At 42.6% G+C, this 12122-nt stretch overlaps 1 protein-coding gene across 1 annotated transcript in view; it reads right to left on the reverse strand.

The window, feature by feature from the left end:
• FAM13C (family with sequence similarity 13 member C) overlaps positions 1-12122 on the reverse strand; it is a 108599-nt gene that overhangs the window by 18351 nt on the left and 78126 nt on the right. The window contains exons 8-9 of the mRNA XM_062580464.1: positions 7730-7786; positions 4931-5129 (exon numbers count right to left, since the gene is read on the reverse strand). Coding sequence (XP_062436448.1) covers positions 4931-5129; positions 7730-7786 — 256 coding nt within the window. The remainder of the gene's footprint in view (positions 1-4930; positions 5130-7729; positions 7787-12122) is intronic.

Genomic DNA, 12122 nt, shown 5'->3' on the forward strand with positions numbered 1-12122 from the left:
GAAGTCCTGAGCAGAAGTGTCTGCTGCCTCTTCCGAAAATGCCAGTCCACACAAGAAAATAAACAAGTTCATTGAATGGGACTGAATGCACAGATTTAACCCACAACGAGAGGTATGGTTTATACACAAATGGAGTACAACCGAAAACTTCGACTGCAAGTCGAAGTGGAACTTGCAGGCTACCTGACATGTCTGTATGTTCATGTAGCTAATGCCCTTAACATCAGCATAATTTTCTGATTCCTGCATATTTAAAACTGTAATTTTATCATCAAAATACCAGAAGTTCTCTTGAATTAATGCAATCTGCCTACTTAGTTTATTTTAAAATAATAAATTTCACACAGTAGCTTTCAGCATTCCCATCTCTAGATATCTACGTCAAGCTACCATTCAATTTTTAGTCATTCACTCGGTAATTACACTTTAAATCTTAACTTTTACTTGCTCTACCGATTAGCTAGCATGTTTAGTTTAATTTTATAAATATATCTTGGTATCAATACAAAATTTGAGGATGAAGCATTTAATAATCTAAACTCATGACTGTGCAACAAAGGTGAGTGCAAAAAGGGATTAGGCAAGGAAAGCAGACTTCGCACTCCAAACCATCTGTTCGCACCCTGACTCCCTGAAGTACATTGTGAGCATATGCTTCCTTACCTTTTGAAGGCCAATAAATCCTAATTAATTTGATTTTCAGTATATTGCCATTGCAGAATTGCTAAAGAAGCTCATGAAACGATGGGAAAGACGAACTCAAAGAACTGGACTAAAGAGCTACAATCACATCCCAGCAGCCTGCTCCTATTCCCATGCTTTGGAAGGGATAAGGCAGCCCCCATACCTCAGTACCTGCAAGAAATAACTGCGTGCAATATCCAAGGAATAGATTTATTGTAGTGACATTTTATCAGCTGATATGTGGCCAAGTGAACTAAGTTTTATTAGACTTGGTCCTGTTAATCATCACTGTAACCTCAGTAGCCTTTTCTAGATCAAGACCTAGGGTACACAGCCACATAACTACAATCATGTCAAACATGTCCGAGGCACAGGAGTCATGCTTCAGCAGACTGAGAGCCTCAGGAAGGTCAAGATCCCCAGGGTGGCTGCCTTCCTCTACTTGAGCACTGAGGTCTGTTCCCTCTCAGTGACCTCTCTGCTATGGAAGTCCCCTGGATTTTGACTAGTAGAAAGGCACATATAATTGGTTCCCATCCAAACAGACTTTGATCCCTCCAAAACATGCAGCAAAGTAATTCATCTCCCAATAGCCTGTTCTTATTTCACAGTGGTAGTTTTCTAAAAGAGCATCTCATGGTCTTAAAACACACAGGGGTGAGCAGTAAGCATTTACTTGGCTTATCAGAGCAAAATCTTTAAAGAGATATTGTCCCTGCAATATTGTCACTGTCTCTTTCTGCGGCCTCATCAGATTCAGGTTGGGGAGGAGACTATTGAAAAAGCATTCTGTCAATAAAATCAGGGAAATGAGGATGAGCAGTTTATTCACCAACTGGAGCACATCATACCTTTCTCTTACTAAGGCATTTCTATTTATCAGCTCCTCATTAGCTGCTTTTAAGCACATCTATCCTGCTCAACTACAATGGCTTTGTGGCAACAGGCTTCACAAAAGGCAAGGCATATGCTACTACATGAAGTTTCAAGGTGTTAGCTTGGCTACTCCAGAAAATAACAACCTGCCATATGTGTAATCAACAGCTACTGGAAACGCAGCAGTACTTCACTTTCAGCTTCAAAATGGAGAGAAGCAGAAGCTACCAGCTCACCACTAGGGCTCTACTGCAGACGGCTGCCTCAGAGTTTGAAGGACACAGCACACCAAGGATCTTAACGAGAGCTCCCCACAGAAACGAATCCTTTGCAGAGCACTTCTGAAAGCAGAGCCTTGTTTGTTACAGGTGCATTAAACAATGCCTCTGTGCCAGATGCCCACTTCTTCAAGAACAAAAAACCCTGAGGCTCCTGAAGATAGAGCAAATCAAGCACTTCAGGGTTAAGAAGCACACATGTGAAGGAAGGATACGTACGTGTATGAAGGGCTGGGCACCTGTTTTCTCTACAATGACTTCCTTCTGCAGACTTCCAAGAGGCAAACTCTGTCCCCTACAGCAAGCATCATTGAACTCAGTGCAGATAAAGGGTATCCTCTGAGAAGTCTTTCACAGTATTAGGATACCATCCCCTCTACGAGTGAGTACAGTTCCTGCTATGAAGTGATGTTTTGCTTTGTATTCGTCTTTTATAGTACTTTCAAAGCTCTCTCAAGTACTCCTATCAAATCAAAGGTAGCATAAAATAGTGCCTACAGATTTTATCTCTTCCAGTAAGCCAGAGGTGGGAGCAATGGCTACTGTGGGGGCCCAGAACCACTTTTATTTTTCCTAATTCAAGCCCTGGAGTCATATGAAAGTTATCTGCCTGACTCCGTTTTTCTTTTTGCTTCCACAGACTGCATGTTTGAATTGCACTGGCATTTTACGGCAGCCTAATTATACGCTCAGGAAGTTTCCCATGAAAGAAAATCAACATTTTCAGCTAACCTCTTCAGGCTGATAAAATGTCATGGAACAAAGCAAATCTGTGCTGTGTTAGCATCTGTTGAGTATGAGACACCAGCATGACTTACAGAGGGAGGAGGCAGACAGGTGACACAGAAGGTAGCTGAAGAAGCAGCAGATGATCTGTGAGATGGATCTCATCCTCTTTATGACTTGTTGATGACTCCTCCCGATGCACCTCCACTTGCTCTTCATAGTGCACAGTTCCCTATCGTTTCTCCTATCAGCTGATAAAACACAAACACCTCACCTCCGCATATTCTATGCAATATTTTCCACAATACAATTGCAGCAGCTATTGCATCACCTCAGGGATGAGCTCCAGCAAAAACGTGCAAGAAGATTAGGGCAAGAGCTAATGCGAATATTCTAAGAGACTGTGATAACACTAGCAGGATGTTATCTGCTTTCATGCTTTCTTTCAGGATCCAAAAGAAGACTCCTCACTTTGAAAGCTGAGATGTGCCATCTAGTACACGTCTACTCCTATTCAAAATCTGAATTAATGGACCAAAATCACTCCTCACCTATGAAGGGTTCAAAGAACTTCAGAAAGTGCTCTGCAAATTTCTATCCTCATACAAGCAGTAAGGAGAGTCAGAAAATGAATACCAACTACCCTATGCAAAAATAAGAACTGTAACTACAGAGATCTCCCAGGCCCTGTCTTTACTACAGCATGCCAAGCTACCAAAGTTAGCATCAGCTGTTTTGGGTACTAAAATATGTATAGGTAAGAAGTTAAATCCAGATCTAAATCTCTCTCCTACACTGAACATGAGACATAATTTAGGAAACAGCAGAGCAGAAGGGAGAGCAAGGCACTCCCAGCAGCTGCTGGACCCTGGTAACTCTGTAGCCTGCACAGAGCAGCACTTCTGGAGTCAGCATCAGAAACTGGTTTGTTTCTAGCTTTTTTTTTTTTTTTTTTTTTTTTTTTTTTCGGGGGGGGGTGGGGGGGAAGCTGCAGTTCTGCTTCACTCAGCTCAAGCCAGCAGTAGTGAAGCCCATGGGCAGAGCACTGGCACCCAGTGCTGCCGACTGTTCTGTGGGCACAGATGCTGCCAACATCCTGGTGGGCTTCTCGCTGGGCTTTGTGGTCATCAGGCAATGGCTGAAGTTGAAGCAATCCTTCCTCTGACACCCTTCCGAGGCAGCCCTCACGAGCACCACAGACTAACGACCTGGGGGTTGGCCGCTGCTTGGCGGTAAGTGAAGCTTAAGGGTCTCATTTCCGCTCCTTGCACTGCCTGCAGTCAGCCATTTCTACTCCAGAAGCAGAGGTGAAATCCTGCTGAAGCAGAGCGGCAGCATTTTAAACTTATTCCTCGCATTTGTTACTGCAAGGGCACCAAAGAACCCAGCATTAACTGCAGTCACTGCAATAGCAGACCTACACTCACCTAGCACTCCAGGAAACCCTTCTAAAGGTAAAGTTAATAAACTGCAAAAGGGAGGTAATACACCTCTTCTCAGCGGTTTGATGGAAAGGGCATCTGCGACTCTTAGATGAGGTCAGTTCAGCTGCCATCCAGCAGCCCAAAAGCGAAAAACACACACAAAGATTACCTGCAAAAGTCACCTTATTTCCTGAATCCTTTAAGAAACCCCAGTGCCACAAATAAACCAAATAAAAACCTGCACAGCTTGCAGAGGCAGCTCAGGGAACACTAATTTTTAAATGCTGTGTTAAAGGATCAGTTTCATGGCAATTTTCATACAGAAAGGGAATATACAAGCTTCCATCCCTTAAGAGTCTGTTCTCACACATCAAAAAGCTGCAGTAATCACCCCTCCATGAAAATGGCTGCAAGAGACCTCTCAATGCTGAAACTATAGAGCTTTCAGCAATGCTTAATTTGTTAAGAAACTTCAGTAAAACAAAGTCTTTTGAAATGTGCTTATTATTTAAAGATAAGAAAAACAGGAAGAGAAATGTGTTCACAGGCAGCTGAAATACCAGCACAAGAAATCCTCAAATTAAAAAAAAAAGAGGGGGGGGGGCAGAAAAAAATTTAATCCAGTTCTGCATTTACTGAGATTTTATATTTCGTGCAAACAGTCACGAAAAATCTAAACAGAGAAATTTGCACATCTGCTCTCGCATTTGCACTCCCTTCTGACAGCTGTCCCAAAACCCTCCTTCACGCAACTCCCTGGCCAAAAGGAGCCATTCATCATTTCAGCTGAGTGCCAGAGTTGCAGGTCCCTGGAAATTAGGGTGGATTATTGTGGGATCACAGTAAGATGACGGACTGTCAGTGAGCCCCACTCTACATTTCAAAAGGTATCTTTGCTCAGACTCTGTCACAAACCTCCCCACGGTAAGTTTAGTTTTTTACCTGACTTTCCTCATGGCTTTTTCCATTTTCTAGTTTTGCCATGGACTTAGGCTTTCTTAGCTTTAAGTTGCCCATTGCAGGTCTCAGTGTGCAGTCAACTGCCGCTTGCTGCTTGTGGTGCTGGATGTCTTGCAAAGGCAGCTGTCTTTCTTCTAGAATTGCAGCATTGTCTGGGTAATTTTCTTTGTTATCACCATCTCTGTAAGAAAATAAAAATGAATTTCATCAGGCAGGACTTCAGACAGATGTCAAACCATTATGAAAGAAAGAACAGCAACAAGTTCTTAACTGTTCACGGAATTTGAATTTTACCACGTTGGGCTGTCTACATACCAGACAAAAACTGAGTTAATATAATGGTTCTCTCTCAGAGGCTACCATTTATGATCAAACCACAGAAGCTAAACTACTGACTACTGTTAGTATTATTACAAACTCATTCGTGAAGCCACTAAAATAGGCTAGTTGTAAGAACAAAAACATTCTCACATTTAACAACCCCTCTGTATAGCCACTCCTTCTGTCCTTCAGACAGAATTTCAGACCTCAGTTTCAACTAATAAAATCCTAATGGATAGCTGAGAGATGACCTCTCTTCTGGTGTGAAGGTACCACAACTCAGAGAGTTGTATTAAACCCTCCTGAGATTTTTTTTTCCAAAAATAACTTGCTAATTCAACATTTTCTCTTAAGGATTCTCAGTCACCAAACTCGCTTCCCACCTGTGGCTCGTCCCCATCCAGCTGGACACCTGCAGGATGCCTTTGGAGTCAGACACCATTGCTCCTCACCCCTTCTCCTGTGAGTTTGCTCCAAAGCAGTGGTTAGAGGCTTTACATCCCATGGGTATTTCAACAATATGCTGAAGTGTAGCTAATTTTAAAGTATCATCTAATTAAAAAATCCTTCTGAAAGGTTAAGCTGCATCCTCTGGTAATTAACATATACTAGCATAGCCATAAGAGACTTATGCCTCAAGAGTACTTCAGTTAAATTACAATTTGAAGGAATTCTTATTTACAGAGACACTCTTCAACAAGCATAACCTTGCACCATTACAAACTTACAACCACTTTGTACCAGCAGCTGTATAATAAAAGTCAATATCATAGAAGCAGTAAGGTTGTAAGGGACCTCTGGAGATCATCTAGTCCAACCTCCCTGCTCAGCAGGGTCACCTAGAGCATGGTAGACAGGGTTGCATCCAGGTGGGCCTTGAAGGTCTCCAGAGAAGGAGACTCCACAACCTCTGGGCAACCTGTCCCAGTGCTCCATCACTCTCCCAGTGAAGAAATTCCCCCTCACGTTCAGGCAGAACTTCCTGTGCTTCAATTTCTGCCCATTGCCTCTTGTCCTGTCACACGGGACAACTGAAAAGAGTTTGTCCCCGTCCCCCTGACACCCTCCCTTCAGGTACTTATCCACATTAATAAGATCCCCCCTTACTCTTCTCTTCCCCAGGCTGAAGAGGCCCAGCTCTCTCGCAGCCTTTCCTCATAGGGTAGGTGCTCCAGCCCTCTGCTCATCTTTGTAGCCCTACACTGGACTCTCTCCAGTAGCTTCACGCCTCTCTTGTACTGGGGAGCCCAGAACTGGACACAATACTCGAGATGAGACCTCACCAGGGCTGAGTAGAGGGGCAGGATTACCTCCCTCGACCTGCTGGCAACACTCTTCCTAATGCCCCCAGGAGACCATTGGCCTTCTTGGCCACAAGGACACATTGCTTGCTCATGGTTAATTTGTCATCCGTCAGCACTCCCAGGTCCTTCCTCCTCTGCAGAGCTGCTCTCCAGCAGGTCAGCCCCCAGCTTGTACTGGTGCCTAGGGTTATTTCTCCCTAGGTGCAGGACTCGGCACTTGCCCTTGTTGAACCTCAGGAGGTTCCTCTCTGCCCAGCTCTCCAGCCTGTCCAGGTCTCTCTGAATGGCAGCACAGCCCTCAGGTATGTCAGCCACTCCTCCCAGCTTGGTATCCTCAGCACACTTGCTGAGGAGGCACTCTGCCCCCTCATCCAGGTTGTTGATGAAGACGTTGAACAGGATGGGACCCAGTCCCGAGCCCTGGGGGACGCCACTAGCCACAGGCCTCCAACTGGACTCCACGCCACTGATGACGACCCTCTGAGCTCTGCCTTTCAGCCAGTTCTCAATCCACCTCACTTTCCGCTCGTCTAACCCACACTTCCTGAGCTTCTCTAGGAGGATGTTATGGTGTCAAAAGCCTTGCTGAAGTCAAGGTACACATCGTCCACTGCTCCTCCCTCATCTACCCAGCCAGTCATTCCATCAGAGAAGGCTATCGGGTTGGTTAAGCAGGATTTCCCCTTGGTGAACCCATACTCGCTACTCCTGATCATCATCTTTTCCTCCATATGTCTGGAGATGACATCCAGAATGAGCTGTTCCGTCACCTTTCCAGGGATGGAGGTGAGGCTGAGCAGTTTATAGCTGCCTGGGTCCTCCTTCTTGCCCTTTTTGAAGACTGGGGTGACACTAATATATTAGTATCAGAGATACATCTGAATAACAGTAATATGATGTGAAGCTAAAAATGTAGAACATTATATGTACACTCATGTAACTACAGTATTTAATATATTTAATCCCCATATAATTATTTACATGTAAGCACACAAGGCAAATAGGCATTTACTAGAAACACTAATAGCCTAACAGGTAATACCTCAGAAATTCTCCATTCCCTTGAGATTGGTTCCTTTTTTAACGGTTTAAGAGAATTACTGTAACAGCCTCACATGTTGCCAAAGGATTTCAGACAAAATTTGTGGTAGAATACCTGGGGCTGGAACTGGCTGCTTGATCTTCATGCACAGAGTCTGAATCTCCATCACACCTTAAAAAGGATACAAAATATTTGTTGACTTTCTGGAAGCTGCAGAAATTTAGCTTTTAATAACATCACAGCTCAGCTCAAAGTAAGTATAAATACATTTCTCTTTCTCACACCTTAGCTGGGGTCATTTAACAGCATAGCTTCTCCATGATATTCTAAATCTCAGAGAAGAGAGAAGGTTTACACTGTTAAGTATATACAATTTGGTATATCTTCTTCTGCCAGCTGAAAATAATACGACAAAAAACTCAGCTGCTACCATTAAAATTACTGAAAAATTAAAGGAAACTCTACGTTTTAATTGCTTATAATATGCTTCACTTATTAAAAGAATTACAAACAATAACTAGCTAAAGGTGTTTTTCTTCTAGACTCACAGAAATCTTAACAAGAGTGCAGCAGTAATTCTCTGCGGTACAAACAGCAGGGAAAAGAATCCATAAATAAGTTAAATTATAAAGCGATCCCTAGTCTAAGTAGGGAACTCTCAGAAAATTTGTAATGCCTTAAGCATCATAATAAACCAATTCCATCCCACTTAGTTTAAAATTTCAACAACAGAATTTGTTCCTAAGCCATACAGCCGCATCACCAAAAAAGAACTCCTGATAAATATGCTAAATGCTCCGGTGTTGACCAATATATCATGTAGCATGTCTTAACTTTGCAGACTGATACACCTGCGAAACCCAAAAGCAGTTTTCCTTCAAATACACATATATGCATATAAATAAATAAATAAATATGCATACACTTCCAACAAATAGGTATACATCCTTCCAGGGTGTTAGCTCTTGGCACAAGCTGGAGCTCTCTCCCCACGCTCTGCTCGCGCTCACCCGCACAGGCTCTGCGCAGGCCTGCATCACTTGAAGTTTGCTGGCAGAGGAATCTACTCTTCATGAGGGAAGCAGCCTGTACTTCCGCTGATTCGTTAAATTTTCAGAAGAGCTACCCAGCTTAGGACAGAGCACATTAAGGGATAAATTCATAGCTCTGCATATTCTTCTTTCCCACTGTTCCTCTGCCAGTATCTTTAGCAAAAGCCAGACTGCTGCAGGAATAATTTAAAGGGATGCTCAAGTGTTTTCAATTCTAGTACGTTATCAGCATTTAGGTGAAAGCATTTGCTGCACATGACCCGAACACACACCCACAGTGGTGGGCCCCCCCTAATCACATGGGTGCAGTTCTCCCCACAAGGCAAACGGGGATGACAGATGGAAGAAAGGGGTTGATTTACACATAAAATGAATTAGTTCACTGAAGAAATAAATGTAGCTTTGTTTGCCTCCTGATGTCAGTCACACCGTCTCCTTTGGTCCAGTAATTATCTTATGGGTTTCTGACACCAGTAAGGGTAGGGGATAGAAGTGTAACAGGGGTGCAAAGAGGGAACTCTGGTATAAAAGGAACTGGGAACCTGGACAGAAAACATGATGAAAAATTGCAGAGGAAGAAAGACATGGGAAGGAAATGCACAGGGAGGAGGCAACAATAAGGGCAGGGAGGGAGCTGAGCCATGAGAGTAGAGCAAGGTGCCACCAGACATGTTGTGCGCCTTGCTGCAGGCAATGGGAGCCAAACCAAAAGGGACCCTCTCCCTCCTCGTGTGCCATGGGCAGATGAGGCGGGAGGAAGCAGCTCAGGCTCCAGTTCCTCTCATCTCCTCTTCTGCCCAGCTGAGCCTGCTCTGTACCACAAGCTGTGGCGTTTGATCCTGCAACACCATTTTGGCAATAGAGAACAGTCTCTGGAGGGATGATGGGCGACTAAGCGCAGGCTGATCAGCTAAGGCTATGTGTGCATACCTGCGTGCGAGCTCCTTAATTTGGGGAAATGCCTTGGGGGTTGCTTTCATTGAGTTGGCTGTTACAAGGATGATCTTGAGAAGCAGAGAGCCTTACCTAGCACCCGCAACTGATTAAAGTCACAAATCAGTACACAACATACAAACAACAGCAGTAAGCATAATACAATGTATTTAAGTAATAGGTAAGTAGCAGAGGGAAGGATAAAAAATAATGTATCAAAGAAAGAGAGAGTGTCCATCGTATAATAAAAAGAAATTGTGAGGACATTCAGACACACTAAATCTTAAATTGTTAATAGACATTCTTCTCTCTGTAAGAACAAATATTAACTTTGGCACCTCACTGACACAGGACAGTGCTTGAGGCTAAGACTGTAGCAGGACCTTTAAAAAGATGAATTCATAATATGAAGAAAATATCCATCATTAAAACATCAAGTATTTTAAATGGTTCCTTTAAGAAATGCAGCTTATGTGATCATGCCACTTGCATGTATGAACACACACATGCACACACTACTCTCCTCCCACCAGTAACCTGTAAATCTCATTATACAATTGCAGCTATCTTTAACAGATAGAGGGATATTCACGAACTGGATAAGTGTTGTGAAAGCATGTGAGCAGGTAGTGAAGAGAGATTCCACTAATCCAAAAACTGCAGCAATATCTCACTCATTACCAAAACAGTGCACATGCCAGAACAGTTTCAATCATAAACCCATATGGGTTGAAGCATACATTGGGCAGGAAATTCTTTTCACAAAGCCAGTGTTGTGTATCCTTTTCCTTGAGTGCCCAATCTAACCACAGATTGACAGAGATGACTCTTAAACATATATAAATCCATTACTGATCTTAGGGTACTGGCCAGAGTCAGGTCAAGGACGGGATCCCAGTCCAGACGGACAGCTGCTCCAGTTCTGTAGGGCAATGCCTGTGGGCATTTCTTCGAGATTTCTGATTTGTCTTTTTAATTTTTTTCTACCCTTTTCATCCTTCCATAGAAACCATTTCAGTACAGCTAGAAATTGCCTCCTTTTGCAGACCTGACCTTTAAGATGCTCACATGAACAACTTCTCCACCAGGCTGTACGCATGGCTTGCTGGGAGTGCAGCAGCCCTAGGCATTTGCCTTATCTGCAGAAATGTTCCTGAAAATATTGTATTACTGATTTTATATCATTCACAAAGTCCTGATTTTGCCTTTGCCACAATTTAAGACAGAAATTGTCAAATGGGATTGTCTAAGGCTGAATAGCAAGCTCTCTCTTTATTCTGGTAAACAGAAGTGACCTCTTTTCAGATATGCCCAGCAAAAACAACTAGTGCTGAAATCAGTAAGAATTGTGTACTCTCAGCACTTCTCATAAACAGGCTTTGGTGAAAAGGCTCTAAACAGGATTTAGGGAACTCTAGTCTAGAAATGAGGTCTGACTATTTGGACAATGCTTTTTGATACTGTGGTTCTCTTGCTTTGTTTTCTAAAAGCACTTTTCTATTCCTGTGTTTGTAAAGAGAAGATTAAAAGTTAGAGCCACTAAAATAAAACCTAAAATAAACTAAAAAACTCAAACTAAAAAAAAAAAAAAGATTAAATAAGGGAGATTCAACCTTTGGGCAGTTACTGGCCAATTCCCAGCTCAACAGGCTGTTGCCCCCGAGCTTAGCACTGCACTGAGCACATCCCTCTCCTGCTGTCCTTGCCTGGGAGCAGCATGGACACTACAGGAAGCTTTTCTGCCCTCCTGGCCCTTGTCTTAATGGTGAAGCAGCACAGAGAAGTGCCATCACCTTTGTGTCCTGGACAACCCAAAGTGTATGGCAGGCATAGGGGCATCTGCAGGGGACTCTCTACATGAAACAATGAAAGTACATAAGGGACAGAGAAAAATACAGAGAAAAATATGAAAAATGTAATTCCTATAATCTGGCTATTCTTCTATGAAGGGAGAGCATCCCAAAATTTTACAGATCAAAATGCATGATTTAACCAATAGGAACAAAGCAAACATAATTAAAAAGAAATTAATAACTTATTAGCTTCTGTTAAATCTCTTGGTATTTACCACAATCACACAGAAAGAGTGACTAAATTAAAATCTCAAACCAGGACAGGAATGTAAGAGGCTGAAAGTCATTTAGATCTCTATAAATTGTTACATCTCTTCTGCTTTAGTAATTTTGACAACACTTAGGAATGGCTCAGACTGAATTACAACTTGGCCTTGTTTTCAGAATAGATTATCTCCCCACAACACTTAAGCAAACAGTATTTTAGCAATATAAAACTCACCTAACACACAAACAAATCTATAAATCATTTCCTTCTTGAGAAATCTCTTGGCACATTAGTGCTGAACAGTCTTCACTAAAAGCTTTTGAAACAATCAAAAGCATGTAAAATAAAAACATTCAACACCGAAACTGAAGTAGTTTAGACAAAAAAAAAAATAAAGAACATTTTATTTGTAATAGTTACTAAAGCCTTTGCCTTACTAACTTTCTAATGTTCTCCCTTGG

The sequence above is a fragment of the Rhea pennata genome, chromosome 7 (genome assembly GCF_028389875.1).
Source record: "Rhea pennata isolate bPtePen1 chromosome 7, bPtePen1.pri, whole genome shotgun sequence".
NCBI lineage: Eukaryota > Metazoa > Chordata > Aves > Rheiformes > Rheidae > Rhea > Rhea pennata.